Source organism: Panthera leo, chromosome B4 (assembly GCF_018350215.1).
Source record: "Panthera leo isolate Ple1 chromosome B4, P.leo_Ple1_pat1.1, whole genome shotgun sequence".
NCBI lineage: Eukaryota > Metazoa > Chordata > Mammalia > Carnivora > Felidae > Panthera > Panthera leo.
This window is the reverse complement of record NC_056685.1, coordinates 34479374-34498881: the sequence shown is the minus strand read 5'-3', so window position 1 is coordinate 34498881 and position 19508 is coordinate 34479374. Positions and strand designations below refer to the sequence as shown.

Below are 19508 nucleotides of genomic sequence, written 5' to 3'. Positions count from 1 at the left end.
GGTCAGGATTCAGGACAGGATGCGGAGGTTTCCAAAGAGGTTGTGGGGCAAAGGAGGATGGGAAGAAATAATATGCAGAAGGTATTTCCACGAACATCAATTAAAAACACGCAGTATACAAGGAACCAGGCTAGGCATTGGAAGGGGTAAACAAATGTGAGTGAGACAAGATGCCTGCCCTTAAGGAGTTTCTAATTTAGTGTAGACAGACTCTATTCCTTTTTTTAATACAAAGAGGAAGAATTAAGTGCTAAATAGAGGTTTATGGGATCTTAGAGGAAAAAGGTCTCCTTTTAACTGGATAGGATCAGAGAAGCTTTCCAGGGGACATGGCGGTGAGGTTGGGCCTGGAAAGGCAAGGGGGATTTGATATGCAAGAAACTGAGAAGCCTGCTCTGCAAGCAAGCCAAGCAGCGGTCCCACTGGTGAAAGCATTGCTAGTGTCCTGGTGTAGTAAGCAATGGTTCCACACAGAGCGAGAGCCCACCAGGGTGCAGGGAGCAGAGGCTGAGAGGCAGAGTGGGAGCCACGAACTATCTCACCACCTAATGGAGAGGAATCCTTTCTCCTCACTGGGGTCAATTCTTGTATCCTGGCATCCCAGGAGCTGGGTGCTCTCCAGGACCCTTTTCTCCTTTCCCACAGGTCCCTTGCCTCACAGCACCCTCGCCAGCCTGGGGCACCTCCACTTTCCCTCTTAGCTGCACCCCGCAGGTGCCACCTTCTGTTGCAGGACAGCCTCCTCTTCTCCCCAGACACACAGAGCAGCTTTTTTGTTCTTTCATCTCTGGATTGGGGGTGGGGGGGTGTCTGTTCTGCTGCCTGGGTTGGGGGAAGTGGAACAGGCAGCTGTTTCCAGCCCCTTCTCTTGGCCCCTTTGGCCTTGGCTCTTTGGTTTCCTCTGCTGATGCCCCAGGGAAGCCTGGCCTCTCACACAATCTCTGGGCTCAACTATTGGAAGGTGTATCTTCTCTGATTGCATGGTCTAGGAATGGACAACTGTGCTTACTGAATGTTAAGGCTGCCAGAACTTTCCAGAGGAGAGAATTTTAGGTACTGCTAGCTCAGTATCTAGTATAACCTATTATTATTATTATTTACTGAAGGGGATCAGACCATGCCACCCTAAAATATGCCACTTTTGCATAATAATTTAAAAAATTTTTAATGTTTATTTATTTTTGAGAGAGAGAGACAGAGTGCGAGCAGGGGAGGGGCAGAGAGAGAGAGAAACACAGAATCCAAAGCAGGCTCCAGGCTCTGAGCTGTCAGCACAGAGCCTGATGTGGGGCTTGAATTCAAGAACTGTGAGATCATGACCTGAGAAGAACTTGGATGTTTAATGGACTGAGCCACCCAGGCGCCCCAGCATAAGAATTATTTTGAGTGGAAGGCAATTAAGCAGCAAACACAGAGATCTTTGCTCTCCCCCTATCTGCCTAAAAGCAGGACATAAACTTCTGTTGGTGCAAGTTCCCCCTTTCATCTCCCACACCAGGAAAACGACCCTTATCATTGGAGACAGAAGGGCAGTCCTGAGATGGGTCTGCACAAACAAACCTTACTAACATAACTCTTATCTTCTATTAGTCTCCCCCATATATTTACTATCCCACAATTTACTGCCCCAGAAACCCAAACCTATTGCCTTGTCATTTCTCCACAAATTATCGCCACTTGTTAAAACAGTGTATAAGTACCTGTTCTACCCACTTCTTTGGGTCTTCACTTTTTTCTACAAAGGTCTCCATGCACAGAAAAATTAAATATTAACATCAAATAAAATGTGTATGCCTTTTCTCCTGTTAATATGGCTTTTGCCAGTTTAACTTGCAGGCCCCAAAAACAGAACCTTAAGAGAGTAAAGAAAAAGTTATTTTTGTTCGTTCCTACTTCATCAGATATTTTTTATTAAAATTTTTTTAATGTTTATTCATTTTTTGAGAGAGAGAGAGTGCACAAGTGGGGAAGAGGCAGAGAAACGGGGAGACACAGAATCCAAAGCAGGCTCCAGGCTCTGAGCTGTCAGCACAGAACCTGATGTGGGGCTCAAACTCACAAACTGCAAGATCATTACCTGAGCCAAAGTCAGACGCTCAAAGGCTCAACCAATGGAGCAACCCAGGCGCCCCTTCACCAGAGATTTTTAAAAAGAGAATTCTTCCTGTCACTGATCAAGGCTTCAACAGACTTCCAGGCACTCTGTTAGAATGTTCAAATCTTTGATGCTGAAAGAGCTTATTGCTGTACCCCAGCAGTTCCCAAAGTGTGGTCAGAGAGCCCCTGTGGGTCTCCTAGACTTTTACAGGCAATCTGCAAAATCAAAAACTCTCCTCATAAAAATTTTAAGATTTAAATTTAAGATTTGTCTTTTACATCCTCATTCTCTCCTGAATATGCAGAATTTTCCAGAGGTTGCATCATGTGTGACAATATTAGTCTGACAAATAATGGATTGTGTGCTTATGTAGGCTTGTGTTTTGGAAAGTTCTCAGTTTTAATTTCTAATGAAGGCTATATTATACAAGATATAGTAAATAATATCCACATAAACAAAAACTTTTTGGGATCCTCCAAAATTTTTGAGTGTAAAAGTTTGAGAACAATTGCATTAACCCATCCCAGAACTGATACCTGAAGCTGTCTTGGCCTTACCCAGCTGATTTGCAGAAGGGAAGAACATAATTCTTCACTGTGACTTGACTGCTGTGTCATTACTGAGTCATGTGCCCACACAGCCCATCTGGATTGCAGGCCACTGAGGGCGGGATCCAGGTCATCTGGGTCTTCCCACCTCCCCTCCTTTAGCACCAGAGAAGGACCTCCATAAATAAGCATTAACTGAGGAAGAGCACTGTCCACTTGGAGTTTCAAAACTACTCAGCCCCAGGCAGCATGTTTTGGAGAATGGATAAATAGATGGATGTTGGAGGGGTGGTAGTGCCAGCAGAACAGAAGGGAGACAAAAGAATCTTTTAGAAAAATCAACAAATGACAATTCTGTCTACAAGAAGATCCTTGGCATACTAAACAAGGATGCACAGATATGCAAATGATACAACCAGAGGCTTGGTGGGGGTTTGCCTATGGCAGCAGTTCCAAGCCATTAATTCTATCATTGCAGTACTTATTGCTGGAGAATCTGGGACCCCTGCCTTGCAGGGTTCCAATCCCACTGCTAGTTCCCATAGCATGGAGAGCCACGAAGATGGAATCTGGCTCCTGGGGCGGCAGATACAGAAGCCCCTGGTTTCTTGGTGCCTCAGTAAATCACCACCAGGGCCGCCTGTGCCTTGTGTTCTTGGGCTCCTGGCTTCCAGCCAAGAATCTGCAGGCTTTGTGGAAGCACCTAGGACAGGATCTGAATGTTCAAGAGCACCCCTATTTCAAGGATCAAGAGACCCTTTTCAGGGGGAGACCTGCAACTCCTCCTGGCGTCACAGCTAGACTGATTAGAACATTGCTGTGAAGCATGGTACTGGAGGAAAGTTCACAGCTGGTTAGGGGATTCTGGGCAGCCTTCTGGGTTTAGGCTCACAGTGGAGATACAATCTGCCCCAGCCAATCATACCTCATAGGATCGTTGCAAGGATCAGATGAGTTAATATTTGTAAAGCACTTAGAAATGATAACTACTCAGAAAAAATAAAAAGAATAAAAAAGGAGGAGGGCACCTGGGTGGCTCACTTGGCTAAGCGTCCAACTCTTGATTTGGGCTCAGGCAATGATCTCACGGTTCGTGGGTTGGAGCCCCACGAACATTGGGCACAATGGGCTCCACACTGACAGCACAGATCCTGGTTGGGATGCTGTCTCTCTCTCTCTCTCTCGAAGAAAGAAAGAAAGAAAGAAAGAAAGAAAGAAAGAAAGAAAGAAAAGAAAAGAAAGAAAAGAATTTATAACTATTGGGTGCCTGGCTGGCTCAGTTAGAAGAGCATGCTCTTGATATTGGGACTCTTGATATTGGGATCATGAGTTTGAGCCCCTCATTGGGTGTAGAGACTACTTAAATAAATACATAAAAACTTAAAAAAAAAGGAAATGATAACTATTAATAATATTATTATCATCAATCTTATTATCATCACCAGATGTAGAAAAACAACCCAAAATCTGCAGTTATCCTAGAAAGATGAGTTACTAGAGCACCGTTCATTTAACAGCCATTTACTCAGCTACTATGTGCCAGGCATATGCCCACACTTTTATGTTATCATCTCATTTAATCCTCAAAACTACAACATTAGGTAGTTCTCATTTTACAGATGAGGATTTTGAGGCTCAGAAAGCTTAAGAAACTGAGTCGTACTCCACAGTGGGAGTGAGGGCTGGAGGTCTGCCGAGTTTCAGAATCTTGCTGACCCTGAGTGTCTCCAGTCATCACAGCAGCCCATCTTTACCTTTCTGTGATAGTGACAGTTAGGGGGGCTCAATGTCTCAGTTCTGGCTGCACTTTAGAACCACCTAGGGAGAGGGAAATGCTTGGGTCTCACCCCAGACTAATTAAATCAGAATCTCTGGGGTAGAACCTCTGGGGTGGTTTGTTTGTTTGTTTGTTTGTCTGTTTGTTTGTTTTTAACCTCCTCAGGTGATTCTAATGTATAATGTACAGCTGGGGTTAAGATCTACCATTTTGTGGATTTGAAGTAAACAGCATGAATACAGCATAGTAGGATAAATGCTATTATAAAGGAGAGCAGTTAAGAGGGTCCCTCCAGTCTCGATCGTCAGTATTCTTGCAGTTATACCAGGAACACGAAACAGGGGTCACTTCAGCAACAAGCCAGGTGGAATTTTCAGTGGAGGCTCTGCCAAAAATCCAGGAAAAACCTTGGCGGGGGGGAGGGGGGGGAGGGTGGGATGCGTAGAAGTGCCAGTAATGTTTGTTATACAAGTGACAGCATCCAAGAAAACATCTGGGAACAACCATCGTGGGTTCTCTGCCACTGCCTGTCTCTCTCCCAAGACCCCCCGTCAATAAGTACCAGCAGGGCAATCTCCTGTTGATAATCCTCTGGGGTCTTATAAGAGCTCCACTCTGAGGACTGGCCAGGACCCAGTCTGGGCCTCAGATTCTGGCCGTGGGGGAAGGGACTGGAGCCCAGGAGATAAGACCCGCCTAGCAACTGTTGCTAAAGGCAAGTAGCCTTTGTTATCAAGCATTAGTAACACAATAGGAGGCTGAGCAGCCAGGATAGTCCATCAACATCATCCCAGGCCCTGAATTAGCCCCACTAGCAAGAAGGGGGAGGTTGTGCGGCTCAGCAAAAGAATTCCAGTGCAGACGGTTTTTAGTTGTTAATGTGTTGATGGCTCCCCCTACTCTGGCTAATGGGGGGCATTAAGGCATAGACTCTCTATTGCAAGAGGCCTTTGTTCCAGGGTCAGAGCAGAACAAATGGTCACATCCCATCCCCCTCAGCCTCTCCAGAATCCCAAATCCCAGCAGCCTTCCACCTTCTAGGATGGTGGGGGGTGGGCAGAGTGGGAAGAGAGGTTAGGAGCGAGGCAGGGTCCCCAAGTTAAATGTCCTGGAGCCCACTCAGCATGGTAAGGAGAAAATACCCCCGCAGAAAAGGGGGAGCAATGGAGCAGGAAACTGCTCCCTCCAATTGCTCAGCATCTTCCCCTAAATGCTTCTCCATCGGGCTCAAGATGAAAGTCACAGCCCTCAAACCGACCAAGACCCAAACCCTCCACAGTTTCCCCCCTCCCTCCTTTTCCCTCCACCCCCTAAGGAGCCCAGGGCTCCACCAGGATTTGACGGGCTACCTCCCCCATGCCCCACGCTGAGAAAGCTGTCGGAATGGCCCAACAGGAAGCAACCCCCGCCCCCGGCCCCCAGCAGGGGCCAGCAGCACTCTGGGTGAATCATCAGCTCAGCCAATCCTAGGGACTCTCTTTTCCCTACAGAAGGATGAGACTTACAGCAGAATGCCTTCTCTGGGGCTCCTTTTGAGATGAAGCCTGGCTGCCTTAGTGCTCAAGTCCAGCACCCTGACATCTATCCAGTCACCCAATCAAGTCACCAACGTGATCTTGGTCAAACTCTGGCTTTTCCAAGCCTCAGTTTCCACATCTGTAAAATGCAACCTTGCTATGCACCTCAAGTGCTTTGTAAAGGTCAAGGCAAAGAAGGCCTTTTCTCAAAGTGTGGTCTGGGTCAGACCATCTGCATTAGAATCACCGGGACGAGAGGAAGAGGCTAGTTAATTTTGCAGCTTCCTGGTCCTACCCAAGAGCACAGAATTAGAACCCTGGGAGGTCGGGGTCCAAACACGAATTTTAAAGAGCACCTCTGAATTATTCATATGAACAGCCAAGTTTGAGGACCACAACCAACAAGCATGATTATCACTCTTGGTGCCTCTTGGCAATATAAGATGTGGTGCCAGTCTGGAATATCTCACGATCTGACATAAATAACGAGGCAACAACTGCTCAGTGCTGAATACCCACATGACCAGGAGACAAAGAGGGGACATGCGGACAGACACGGTCCTGGGAAGGGGGTGAAAGAGGGATTGGCCAACCTACAAACCAGCCTAAGTGGGACCCAGACAGGAGGAGGGGCTTAGATGGGGGGCAGGTGGGGAGTGCATGCTTGGAGACAGAACGATTTCCTAGGCAAAAAACATGGGAATAAATTGTTCCAGGAAGCGCAGTTTCTTTCACCTTACCTAGGCCAGGCCCAGGGCCAGCTCATCTCTTACAGAAATTCTTCTCTTAAGAGGTTGTTGGACACTCTCTCTTCCTGGAAAAGGATCATTTGTGTACTCTGCTCCCAAAACCAATGGAAGCTCTACTGAGGGACAAAGGTCAGCCCCATTCCCACTTCCCAAGAACTGTGCTTAAAGCTTTAACTATCAAACAAACATCAGATCCTGGGGGAGATAGGCACCCTTACTTGAGACCCAGCTCACCAGGACCCTCCAGGGCCTGGCCTTGAGCTAACCTCAAGGAGGGTATTAACATAACTAAGGGAAAAGGTGGGTCATTTGGGAGAGTTGAGCCTTGAGGAAGCTTTGTCTCAGAAGAAGGGAAAGGGAGCCCTGACCCACAAACTGGAATTACTGGTTCTTGGGACACGTAAATCCTTCATTAGAAAGTCCTTGAACACTTTAAATCAAACTAGGGGTAGTAAAGTCAGTTTAGGAATCCCACAGAGAATTTTTTAAAAATTTTAGAATGCAAAAATATCACAACCTGTACATTATATTGTTTCCTAGAAAGTTTCATAGATACATAGGCATACATGTGAAAACACTGTCTTCAGGATGCCTGGGTGGCTCAGTCAATCTCTCAGTCAGACTGTGAGAACTGTCTCACAGTTCATGGGTTCGAGCCCCGTGTTGGGCTTTGTGCTAACAGCTCAGAGCCTAGAGCCTGCTTTGGATTCTGTGTCTCCCTCTCTCTCTCTGCCCCTCCCCTGCTCATGTGTGTTCTCTATCTTTCTCTCTCTCTCTCAAAAAAAAAAAAAACCAAAAAACCAAAAAAACATTAAAAAAGAAAAAGAAAACACTGTCCTCAATAAAGTCAATTTATTTGAGCACTTTCCACCCTCCCCCCCACCCCGGGAATTCATTGGATTTTTCTCAAGGTTAAGTCCACTGTCATGGACTCCTGTAAATTCTCAGAGCTCAGTGACCAGGCTTATGAGGGCTCTGGTTCAACAACACATTTCTGGCTATCATTTGGCTTTAGGAAAGGCTACAATTTGCCTTCAAGGAGAGAACTTACCAATCAAGAAGCTCTAAGTGTCTGGTCTGATTGATTTTTCTCCAAAAAACAGCATTCTGCCTTTCTTGTTTATACATCTGCCTCTTATGAACTTGGTCCATGTGTGTCAGTCCTCTGGAGCTCTATCACTTCTGACTGTACAAACAATACAATTTCTGAACCTATAAAGACCATGGAATATGGTAACAAAGCCAAAATAATGCCATCCTGAGGGCCTTGCCACAAACTTGAAGGTCAGTCACCAAGGTGTTGACGCACTCAATAAATATTTCAGTGAATGAGCAGACTAGTTAGGATACAATATAGGGGAGAGCTCTATACAAAGGTTACTTTCCCCAAGCGTCTTAGAATCTTTAACCATCTCCAACGTTTGTGAGGATTCAGAAATCCTTCCCATTCCCACAATACCCAAATCCTTCCCACAAATAGTCCTCAGGGAAGTTCTCTCTAACAGATATCCCAGAGGAATGGTCTGGGAGCATCTGATCGCCTGGGGCTGCTCTCCTGAGTGAGGCCTCCCCTCTTGTGGAAGCCATCCTAGTTGTCTCCTGCTTTTAGAACAGCTCCTTCTGAGTCCACTTCATGAACTTTCCATCTGATGTCTGTGTGCAGGGCCCCCTTCCAGGCCCACTCCTCCTCTCATCTCGCAGCTTCTGCGGGAACCTCATCCCTCTCACAGTTTTAAAGATTACCTTTCTGCAGACAAATGTCAAACATATATTTCCAGGCTAGAACCCTCTCTCCTCTGGGTTCCAAAGTCATATATTCAGCAACTTCCTGGACATCTTCATAGGGATGTCTCATAGGCACCTCCATTCTACAGGTTTAAAACCATTTCTCCCTTCCCATCCAGCCCCTCCTCTTATATCCCCAATGTCACCATCAATGTCACCACCAGACAACCCAAGACGAATACCAGCCAGTTGCAGTAGAGTCCTCACCACCAGAGTTAGTCAGTAAAACCTCTAGATTCCTCCTCCAGCACACGAGCTCTTCCTCATCATTGCTACTGTGCCTGTGGCCTTGTCGTCTCATACCTGTGGTCTGCCTACTCTCCCAGCCTCCATCCCCACCTCTTTCACTGGGTGACCCTCACACAGCAATCCGTTCTCCCCAGGCTACCAGGATGATCCAATTGCCAGACCCAATAGCTGTCCCAGTACCAAGAGCATGATCCTGAGGGACTCTGGGAAGCTAAATTTTGATATGAAAGGAGACAGGGCAAGAAAGGTCCAGGCATGAGGCACTGCTCAGAGCCCAAGGGCAGGAAACTCTGAGCAACTGGGAGGCACTGTGTATCCGGAAGAAGGGGAGAAGGGGAGAAGTGGAAATCATGAGAGAAGATGGGGTAAAAGGGCAGTGAGGGTGAAGGTCATAATTTTGTGGGAGCCAGCCAAGTACAGTTCAGGTTTCCTTGCTCATGGTCATCCCTGGAAGGACACATGTCCCCTTTGAGATGAAGGCAGCATCCAGTCCCTATCCCAATACTGGAATTGGGAGCCTGTGAAGACCTACAAGGTAACATCTGAAAGTCAAGCCAGAGCAGAGGAGAGGAGAGGTGGGCTCACCGGGAACAGCATGGCTCTGAGCTCCAGGTAGAGTACATTGTCCTGGTAGAACTCCTCCAGTGCCTGGAAGACATAGTCTCTGAACACTGGTGCATAGTGGACAAGGCCAGAGATTGTGAAGAAGATACTATTAAACTTGGACCAGACAGCATCCTGGTTTGCATAAGCCACCTCAGGGTTCTCGGTCATCAGAGTGAAAGTCTGAAGAAGTCTGCATAAGACACAAAGAGGGTAAATTGAAGAAGTGTGTTTCAAGCCACCACCTTCAGGCATCTGCAGGAGTCCTGCCCACCTCGTTTCTCTCACCCAGAAGCAAACCCAGATGCATCACAGTGAGCAGTGATGAGAGGCCAAGGAAAGCACCCCAGGCTTTCTGATGGAGGCCCCCATCCCTAAGACCTGCTTTATGCTCCTCAGGGCACAGCTTAGGTAGGATGCTCCCACCAACCAGGCTCTCTTGCTCCCCTGTGCATGTTTGGCCAGTCTGACCCCATTGCACCCTAGACTAAGCCTCTGCGGGGGGTGTTATGCACTGAATTGTGTCCCCCTAAAATCCATATGTTGAAATCCTCACCCTCAATGTGACTGTATATGGAGATAGGTCCTTTATGGTGGTAATTAAGGTTAAGTGAGGTCATTACAGTGGGGCCCAAATAGAATAGGGCCGGTACAAGAGATGCCAGGAGTGTGCACACAGAAGAAAAGCCATGTGAGGACACACTGAGAAGGCGGCTGTCTGGAAGCCAAGGACAAAGGCCTCAGGAGAGACCAAACTTGCCAATATCTTGATCTTATACTTCTAGCTTCCAGACCAGTGAGAAAATAAATTCCCATCGTTTAAGCTACGTACTGTGTAGTATTCTGTTGATGGAAATAACTCTGACTCAGGTTTACATCCCTGAGTAGCCATTTACTAGCTGTGTGGTCTTGGGCAACTTCCTTAACCATACTGAACTTCACATTTCTTACTCATAAAGGGCAATAATCTCAAAAAAGCACTCGGTAGATGGTTCTATGATTAAAAAACAGTTATTACTTATAATATTACTTTACAAATTTGTTAGGAAGTTGCTTCATCATGTTTTCAAGCTGTTTCACCCACCAATGGACCATCATTATTCCAGGAGCTGGGAACTTTTCCTCTTGCTGGAAATTAAGCATCTAGACAAATCTCATTTGATGCAACAATAGTGTCACTTTTAATACCTTTTGCGGATCAGATTGAATTTTAAATGAACCAGAAACTTACTATTTGAATGCTTTTGTGAAGCAAAGTATCCTGTAAAGTTAAAAGAAAAAGCCTCCTGATATATATATATATATATATATATATATTTTTTTTTTTTTTTTTTTTTTTTTAAGTAGGCTTCTTGCCCAACACAGAGCTCAATGCAAGGCTTGAACTCATGACCTTGAGATCAACACCTGAGCTGAGATCAAGAGTCGAACTAGACGCTTAACTGACTGAGCCATCCAGGTGCCCTGATTTTTTTTTAAGGAGAGATTTTCATAAATGGGGTTGTACTAAGACATACCTGTACACCACCCACTACCTATGATGAGCATGTGACACATTCTTTCTGAACCACACTCACCTGTTGTCAAACTCAGTGACATTCTGTAGCTCCTTTCGATATTTCTCCAGCAAAACCCACTCCGAACACTCTGCTGGTTTAGGAGTGGGGGGCGCTGGATAAGCAAATTTGAACTTCAAGTACCCGCTTGGGGTGACACAGAAATGGCAGTGGGGCCTGTACGTGACATTTTTCACCAGCCAGTTCATACTCAGGATGCTGAAGTCATGGACGTGTAAGGCAGCCCCTGGAAAGGGAAGGAGGGCAGGGGTAGAAGTGAAGCAAAAGAGGTGAAATCCAGATTCCAGGGCTCAGAGCTGTGAGGACAGTGTAGATGGACAAGAAGGGAGAATCACAAGGTTGCCTATCTGGCAGAGTTCCCCACAACTGCACATAACATACCTTTCCCACTCCAGTGCAAAGACTTCCCAGGCCTATGTCTGCCATTATCTCCCCAGGATGGCCTGCTTTGCTCTGGTTTAAGAAGGGAGCATCCCTCACTAGTCAGAAGCCATGGTGACCTCATTCAAGAGAGGGAGCCCAGGGGACCCTGGGTGGCTCAGTGGGTTAAGCGTCAGACTTGGGCTCAAGTCATGATCTCACAGTTTGTGGGTTCGACCCCCACGTTGGGTTCTGTGCTACACTTCAGAGCCTGGAGCCTGCTTCGGATTCTGTGTCTCCCTCTCTCTCTCTCTGCCCCTACCCCACTCACACTCTGGCTCTCTCTCTCTCTCTCAAAAATAAATAAACATTAAAAAAAGAGAGAGACAGGGGCGCCTGGGTGGCTCAGTCGGTTAAGCGGCTGACTTCGGCTCAGGTCATGATCTCACGGTCTGTGAGTTCGAGCCCTGCGTTGGGCTCTGTGCTGACAGCTCAGAGCCTGGATCCTGTTTCGGATTCTGTGTCTCCCTCTCTCTGACCCTCCCCTGTTCATGCTCTGTCTCTCCCTGTCTCAAAAATAAATAAAACGTTAAAAAATTTTTTTTTTTTTTAAAACAAGAGAGAGACAGAGAGAAGCAGCCCAGGGGCACCTGTGTGGCTCAGTTGGTTAAGTGTCTGATTTTGGCTCAGGTCATGATTTCAGTTTGTGAGATTGAGCCCTGCATCAGCAATTCTGTCAGCGCAGAGTCTGCTTGGGACTCTGTCTCTCTCTCTTTCTGCCTCTCCCCCACACGTGAGCTTGAGTTGTGTGTGTGTCTCTCTCTCAAAGTAAATAAATAAACTTAAAAAAAAGTGGGGGAGGGATGAGCTTCAGCCCTTGCTCCCACCCTGGTCCTGTTTGCACAACTGTCAGTCCTCTCAGCCTGCTCCCAGCGCCCACGCATTGGTTTTGCATTCCCTGCTTCCAGCCAGTATCTAGGCAGCTTCTGGCCTGCAGGCTTGCCATTGATGCCCTATGCTGCTTTCAGACCTGACACCAATCTAGACTACAGCGCTCCTCAAGTCACAGTATACACTGTCCCTCTGCTCTTCCTGCTCTGTCTTAGCACCTGGCCTTGACACGGGCCACTTAGGTGTCACAGCTGTGTGAGCTTTGGCATGTCACCTCTCTAAACCTTATGTCCTCCATCACGTGGAGATGTGACTTTACCAACTGCACAGTTGTTTCTTTGTTTTTTTAGTCTCCATATTTAACATTAAAATAAAAGAGGTATAGGGGATCCTGGGTGGCTCAGTCGGTTCAGCGTCAGACTTCGGCTCAGGTCATGATCTCAAGGCTCCTGAGTTTGAGCCCCGCGTCGGGCTCTCTGCTGACAGGTGTGTCTTCCGCTCTCTCTGCCCTTCCCCTGCTTGTCCTCTGCCTCTCTCTTTCTCTTTCTCTCAAAAATAAACATTTTTAAAAACCCAAAATGTTATGTTATAAATGTAATGTTATAAATAATGTTATAAAATAAGAGGTATAGAAAAGTCCTTGTAAGCTGCAAACTGCTATTTACGTGTGCAGGATGGTAATTTTTTTACTTCTCATAGAAATGTATATATACTGTAGACATACACTACTAGAAATGTGTTTATTCAAGAGAAACATTCACATCATACTCTGGTACCTCAGCCTGAGACGGGGCAGAAGAAGCAGATGTGGGAAAAGCTGTGAAGAAAGCAGTAGTTCCTATGGGCCTAGATACCCGCTTATGGGTGGACACATCAGCTTTGTCAGGAAAGACAGTGATGCCCGGCACCCACTCCCTGCTGTCTGTCTGAGGCAGAGTCCCCTTGGAAGCAGGGCTCTGCGTTTCCAGGGTGAAGTAGCAGCCCCCTCAGACTGCCCCCTTCCTAGTCTGTGAAGCAAGAACAAAGGTGCAGAGTAGACAAGTGGGGTTCTTGTTGCTCCATTTATTTATTTATTTATTTATTTATATTAAATTTTTTTTAATGTTTATTTTTTTTTAATTTTTTTTAATGTTTATTTATTTTTGGGACAGAGAGAGACAGAGCATGAACGGGGGAGGGGCAGAGAGAGAGGGAGACACAGAATTGGAAGCAGGCTCCAGGCTCTGAGCCATCAGCCCAGAGCCTGACGCGGGGCTCGAACTCACGGACCGTGAGATCGTGACCTGAGCCGAAGTCGGATGCTTAACGGACTGAGCCACCCAGGTGCCCCTATTTATTTTTGAGAGAGAGAGCACAAGAGGGGGCAGGAGGCGGGGGGGGGGGGGGGGGGGTGTGGGGAGGGGGGGCGGAAGGAGGGAGGAAGACACAGAGAGGGGAGGGGCAGAGAGAAAGGGAGACACAGAATCCAAAGCAGCCTCCAGGCTCTGTCAGCACAGAGCCCAATGTGGGGCTTGAACTCATGAGCTGTGAGATCATGACCTGAGCCAAAGTCAGACGCTTAATCAACTGAGCCACCTAGGCGCCCCTACTATTATTTTTTTAAGTAGGCTCCACACCCAATGTGGGGCTTGAACTCCTGACCCTCAGAACAAGAGTCACATGCTCTACCAACTGAGCCAACCAGGCACCCCTCACTGCTCCATTTAGAACAATAACAGCTCCAATAACAACACTAGCTCCAAGTTTAGTTCTCCCTACCTTCCCAGCACCCCCAAACCACCATCTCCAAACCTCTACCTTTTGGCATCTTCTTCAGGATATTAAACACCTCACTTTTCTCAATGAGAGTCTTGGCCCGGAAAAAGTGCATGCTGGGAGGAAACTTCTGGGTCCTCATCGCCTGTGTCACCTCAGCCTTTTTGAGGGCCATGAGCCTCTCATTGGCTAGCTCCTCCTGTTCGGTCAGCACCAGCTGCCCCCCCAGCTGCATCATCTTCTCTCTCATCAACAGCTGGTTCCATGCTTCATCTATGGATATGGCTGAGCAGAAAAAAGGCATCGCCACGGCCAGAAGCAGGGAGAGCAGGGCTGGCCACCCAGATGGGCCATCCACAGGCATTGGGATGCTTGGAAGAGGAAATTGCTCAGATGGAAACCTGACAGGACTAAAGAAGGGAGTAGGTCAGCAAAAATGTGCAGATTTAAACGTCAAACTCTGATTTTCCTTCTACCACACTGTTTTCAGATTACCAGGAGGCAGCATACAGAAGGGTTCTTCTCTGAGACCCCAGAGGAAAGACTTCCAAGTACAGACATGAAGGGGTTTCCCAAATAATAAGTCACCATAAGACCTTCTTTAAAAAAGTGGACCTTTTCAGTCAGCAAGCCCTGCTCACACGTAGAGGAAGACATTGCAATCAGATTTTTAGTGTTTCACTTTTTTTTTTAATGTTTATTTATTTATTTTGAGAGCCAAAGAATGAACCGTGAGATCATGACCTGAGCTGAAATCAAGAGTCAGAGTCGTTGCTTCCACCAACTGAGCCACTCAGGCACCCTGAGTGTTTCACTTTTAAAATCACCAGAGAAAAAAAAAAAAAAAAAAAAAATTAAAAAAAAAAAAAAAAATTAAGCGTCCGACTTCGGCTCAGGTCATGATCTCGCGGTCTGTGAGTTCGAGCCCCGCGTCAGGCTCTGTGCTAACTGCTCAGAGCCTGGAGCCTGTTTCAGATTCTGTGTCTCCCTCTCTCTCTGACCCTCCCCCGTTCATGCTCTCTCTCTGTCTCAAAAATAAATAAACGTTAAAAAAAAAAAAAAATTTAATAAAAAAAAATAAAATAAAATAAAATAAAATAAAATCACCAGAGAGTAAGAGATCACAAGACATATAAAAAAGCCTCTAACGTGATAAAGAAAGTTAAAAACAAACAAAACAAACAAACAAATAAACAAACAAAACCACACATGTACAGAGAAGGAAGACAAGAGAAGGAAGACAAGAGAAGGAAATAAAAGAAAAATTCAAAAGAACTATACTTAATATCCTAAGAAGGATATGAAAAGATATTGTGTCCATAAAACAGTTACCAAGAATTATTATTATTATTTTAATGTTTATTTATTTATTTTGAGAGAGAGTGTTTGAAAGGGGGAGGGACAGAGACAGAGGGAGAGGGACAGAGAGAGAGGGAGACAAAGGATCAGAAGGCGGGCTCTGTGCTCACAGCAGAGAACCCAATACAGAGCCTGAACTCAGGAACTGTGAGATCATGACCTGAGCCGAAGTTGGACCCAACAGACAGAAACACCCAGGTGCCCCAGCCACAGGGAATTATAAAAAATAAGCAGCATGAGGGGTACCTGGCTGGCTCAGTTGATGGAGCATACAACTCTTGGTCTCAGAGTCATGAGTTTGAGCCCCATGCTAGGTGTAGATTCTTTAAAAAAAAAAAAAAGAAAAGAAAAAGGGACACCTGGGTGGCTCAGTTGGTTAAGTGACCAGTTCTTGGTTTTGGTTCAGGTCATGATCTGACGGTTCATGAACTTGAGCCCCAAGTCAGGCTTTGTGCTGACAGTGCAGAGCCTGCTTGGGAACCTCCCTCCCTCCCTCCCTCCCTCCCTCTCTCTCTCTCTTTTTCTCTCTGCCCCTCCCCCCACTTGATACCCCCCCCCCTCTCAAAATAAATAAATAAATAAATAAATAAATAAGAATAAATTTCAAAATAGGGGCACCTGGGTGGCTCAGTTGGTTGATTTCAGCTCAGGTCATGATCCCAGGGTTGTTGGATTGAGCCTCGTGTCATTAAGATTCTGTCTCTCTCTCTCTCTCCCTCTGCCCCTCTCCCCCTCTTCCTGACTCTCTCTCTCTCTCAAATAAAATAAATTAAATAAACAGAATGAGAAGAGCTTTTAGAAATTAAAAATACAAGAGCTGATATCTTAAAATTTACTAGCAATATTATAAGATGGAATTGAAGACCATCTTTTAGAAATTAAGATGAAATAAGAGAGAAACAAATGAGATGATTATTGGCTCAGGAAATCCAACACCCAAATAACAGACATATCAGAAGAAAAAAGAAAAAGAAAAAGAAAAAAATAGATTGGAGAAAAAAGTAAATAAGTAATACAAGAAATTAGACCAGAATGTAAGACCTGCATCTCTGGATTGATGAGACTCTCTGGGATCCTATCACAGCACGACAATTACTCAATAGTCACACCATGAGATATCATCTTGATATTTCAGAACATTAGCATTCAAAGATTCTAAAAGCTTCCTAAAAGCTGCTAGTCCAGGTTGACAGTGAGTAAGGATTGAACAGCGGAAGGAAAGAAACTCACCTTTAGTGGTCTCCTCCTTCTAGACACTGTTAGCACTTTATCTGCTTATTTATTTGAATTATATTTATGAAATATGGGGCACCTGGCTGGCTCAGGTAGAGGAGCATGAAACTCCTGATCTCAGGGTCATGAGTTTGAGCCCCATGTTGGGTATAAAGATTACTGAAATAAATAGATATTTTTTTAAAAAAAGGAATTGTTTCTTCATACTTCATAGTAGGATATGGTAACCTGGAAAGAATCAAGACTATAAATTGGAAGACCTCAGGATCAGTCCCAAATTAGGATGTCTTTAACCATGAGACCTTGGACAAACTGTTTAGTGTCTATGGGTCTCAGTTTTCTCATCTGTGAAAAGGGCAAATTATACTTGATCAGTGGTCCTCAAAGTGTGATACATGTGTCATTAGTGATACATGATATCACTGTTTAGGTTGAATAAAAAAATTTAAAAACAAGTTAATTTAAAGAAAGATATGAAATAAATAGAAATGCAGGGATATGATGAAAATGGAAAGCTTGCTAATCATTGAAATACATTATCTCCAAGGTCCTTTCCAGGGCTAACATTCAATTATTCAATGGTACATCAGACACCAACAGGGGATTTTAAGAAGGAACTGGATACTATTTACTCTAGTACCACAGCTATGGTAGGGTAGCTACCCGAATCAGAGAGTTGGGCTTTTGAGGAACCCCCTCAACTTCATGAAGTCTTTGACTCTGTCTTGAGGCTACAGTGTTTGCCAACAGCTAAAACCTCTAGGACAAGAGGAGAGTGACATTTGTGTCACCATCCCACCCATCTCATGCTGTGTCTTCCAATCGACAGCCCCAGCCCCTTCCCCTCTCTCCTTACTAACACATAACAGAGGCCACTAAGTTCCTAAATCTCCAACTCTGTCCTCTCCAAGGACACCAGAAGTAGCTGTGTGCCCCAACATCTAGCAACTTCTCCTGGTCTGACAGATAAAAGTTTATCTAACACTGGTCCAGGACCAGACTGCTCAAGCATAAGGAGAAATAATCCCTGTGATAATTACTGCTATGCTTACTTCATCTCTCTCCTCATGAAAAGTTTCTTTTACTTTTAAAAGAGGGTGCATGAAAACTCTATAAAAATAGTTTGTTCCCAGAGTAAGAACGAGGAAACAGACCATGTGCATCTGTGACTCTGAGTGAATGTCCTTGGGCCCACAACCATTTTCAAAAGCCTGTTGTAGAGAAAGGCTATGCACTGCCTCCGCACTGAAAGTCACAAACTCACCTAAGGTAGGGGGCAGGGAGGCTGCTGCCAGGGAAACAAAGCCCGAGTGCCCAGCTTCCCAGCTACCTACTGGAACCTCATGAGCTGGACCCCCACCCCAGGGGATCCCAGTTACCTCAGAGCAGCTCCAGAAACTGCAGACTGTTTGCTGAGTCCCCCGACAGCTGTGTCAGAAGCACCAGAAAAGCTCACCATCCTCTTTTCACTTCCTGTTGGGGCAGGTTTCACTTCCTCTCAGCCTCATGTTGCTCCGGTCTCCAAAGAGAGGCAAGGAAGATAGTCTGGCAGAGCTGAGGCAACAAGTAGGCCTGCGTGTATGGGTTTACGTTTGTGTGCGTGTGTGAGCATTTATGCACTTGTGGGGTGATTTATGTGTGTGTTTATATGTGTTCAGGTGCATTTTGTGGCAGGTTTTTGTGTGCATCTTTGTGTGTGTGCATCTTTGTGTATGTGCATGTGTGTGCATGTGGGTTTATGCATGTGGGGATTATGTATATGTTTGTGGGGGCAGTTGTATGCATCTTTGTATGTGTCTATGTGAGTTTATATGCACGTGTGGGCTTATGTATGTTTTGGGGGAAGATATATGGGTGTTTGTGTGCGAGATGTCATTGTAGGGTCCAGAACATAGCTTAGACAACAAGCACCACAAAGAGGTACTCCAAAATCTGCTCATAAACTTTGGGCAGTATACCCCTCCTTAAAATGTGACTGTCAATTGTGGGGCAACCCACTAAACAGCAGGTAAAAAAGTAGATATAATAGAAGGTACGTTTTAGGGGGAAAATCAGGGATCTGGAAGCACAGCAATTGAGGAAATAAGGAGGGGTGAGGCAGGAGCTAGGGCGTAAGGAGGAGAGGCCAGAGGCAAGAGGGATAATGGCTCCTAAGGGAGAGCTAAGAGAACTGAGCCTGGCCATTCGTAGCTGTATGACCTTGGCCTTGTTATTTAAGCTCTCTATACTTCAGGGGTGCCTGGGTGCCTCACTGAGCAACCAACTTGGGCTCAGGTCATGATCTTGGGTTTGTGAGTTTGAGCCCCACGTAGGGCTCTCTGCACTCAACACAGAACCTTCTTCAGATCCTCTGTCTCCGTCATTCTCTGTCTGCCCTTCCTGCTGGTACGCTCTCTGTCTCTCTCTCTCTCTCTCTCAAAAAAAAAAAAAAAAAAAAAAAAAAAAAAAGACTCTCTATGCTTCAGTTTCCTGATCTGAAAGTGGAAGTCATAAAAGCAATGACTACGTGGGTGCACTGTGAGAATTAAATGAAGAATGTGTGCAAAGTTCCTGGTGCATAGTAAGTTCTCAAGAAACAGTAGCCATTACTATTACGGGAAATAACTATCGTGATAGATCATCCAGTTCAAGGTAAATAAGACATGTGAGACTGTACCAGTGACTTCTACAGCACGTGCCTGCCATGTGCCCCTCTCCTTCCCAGCCCTGTCTCGGGCCGTCTGCCTCCAAAGACACCCACAAATCCTCCAGCACTTCCACTTCTGCATCTCCTGAACAAATGGAACTTCAGGGGCCCCTGACATCATCTTCTCCAAACAGTAAAAAGGTCATCTGTTTCATAAACAGCAAGAAATTCGCAAGTGAAAACACAGAGGAACTAAGAATTCCCTCATCACAAGTTCAACATTAACTTGTTCAAAAGTCAGTGAAATCAAAAGAAACAAACAGGTAGTAAAGACAGACAAAATTGACTAAAGTACAAGGGTAAGAGGGCAAACTGCCAAAT

The 19508-nt window shown here is 45.6% G+C and overlaps 1 protein-coding gene across 6 annotated transcripts in view; it reads right to left on the bottom strand.

The window, feature by feature from the left end:
* The window catches only part of ADA2 (adenosine deaminase 2), a 36283-nt gene extending 18307 nt beyond the window's left edge, over positions 1 to 17976 (bottom strand). For 4 of the 6 annotated variants that reach the window (XR_006204642.1, XR_006204641.1, XR_006204643.1 and 1 more), the window contains exons 1-4: positions 17881 to 17975; positions 13952 to 14319; positions 10904 to 11129; positions 9309 to 9519 (exon numbers count right to left, since the gene is read on the bottom strand). Coding sequence is in view for 2 of the 6 variants with exons in the window: in XM_042945411.1 (XP_042801345.1) it covers positions 9309 to 9519; positions 10904 to 11129; positions 13952 to 14319; positions 17881 to 17960 (885 nt within the window). In the remaining 4 variants the exon portion in view is untranslated. Of the gene's footprint in view, positions 1 to 9308; positions 9520 to 10903; positions 11200 to 13951; positions 14320 to 17880 lie in introns of those variants that run through there. The other 2 variants (XM_042945412.1, XR_006204644.1) reach the window with 2 other exon arrangements.
* Between the last annotated feature and the right edge of the window lie 1532 nt (positions 17977 to 19508).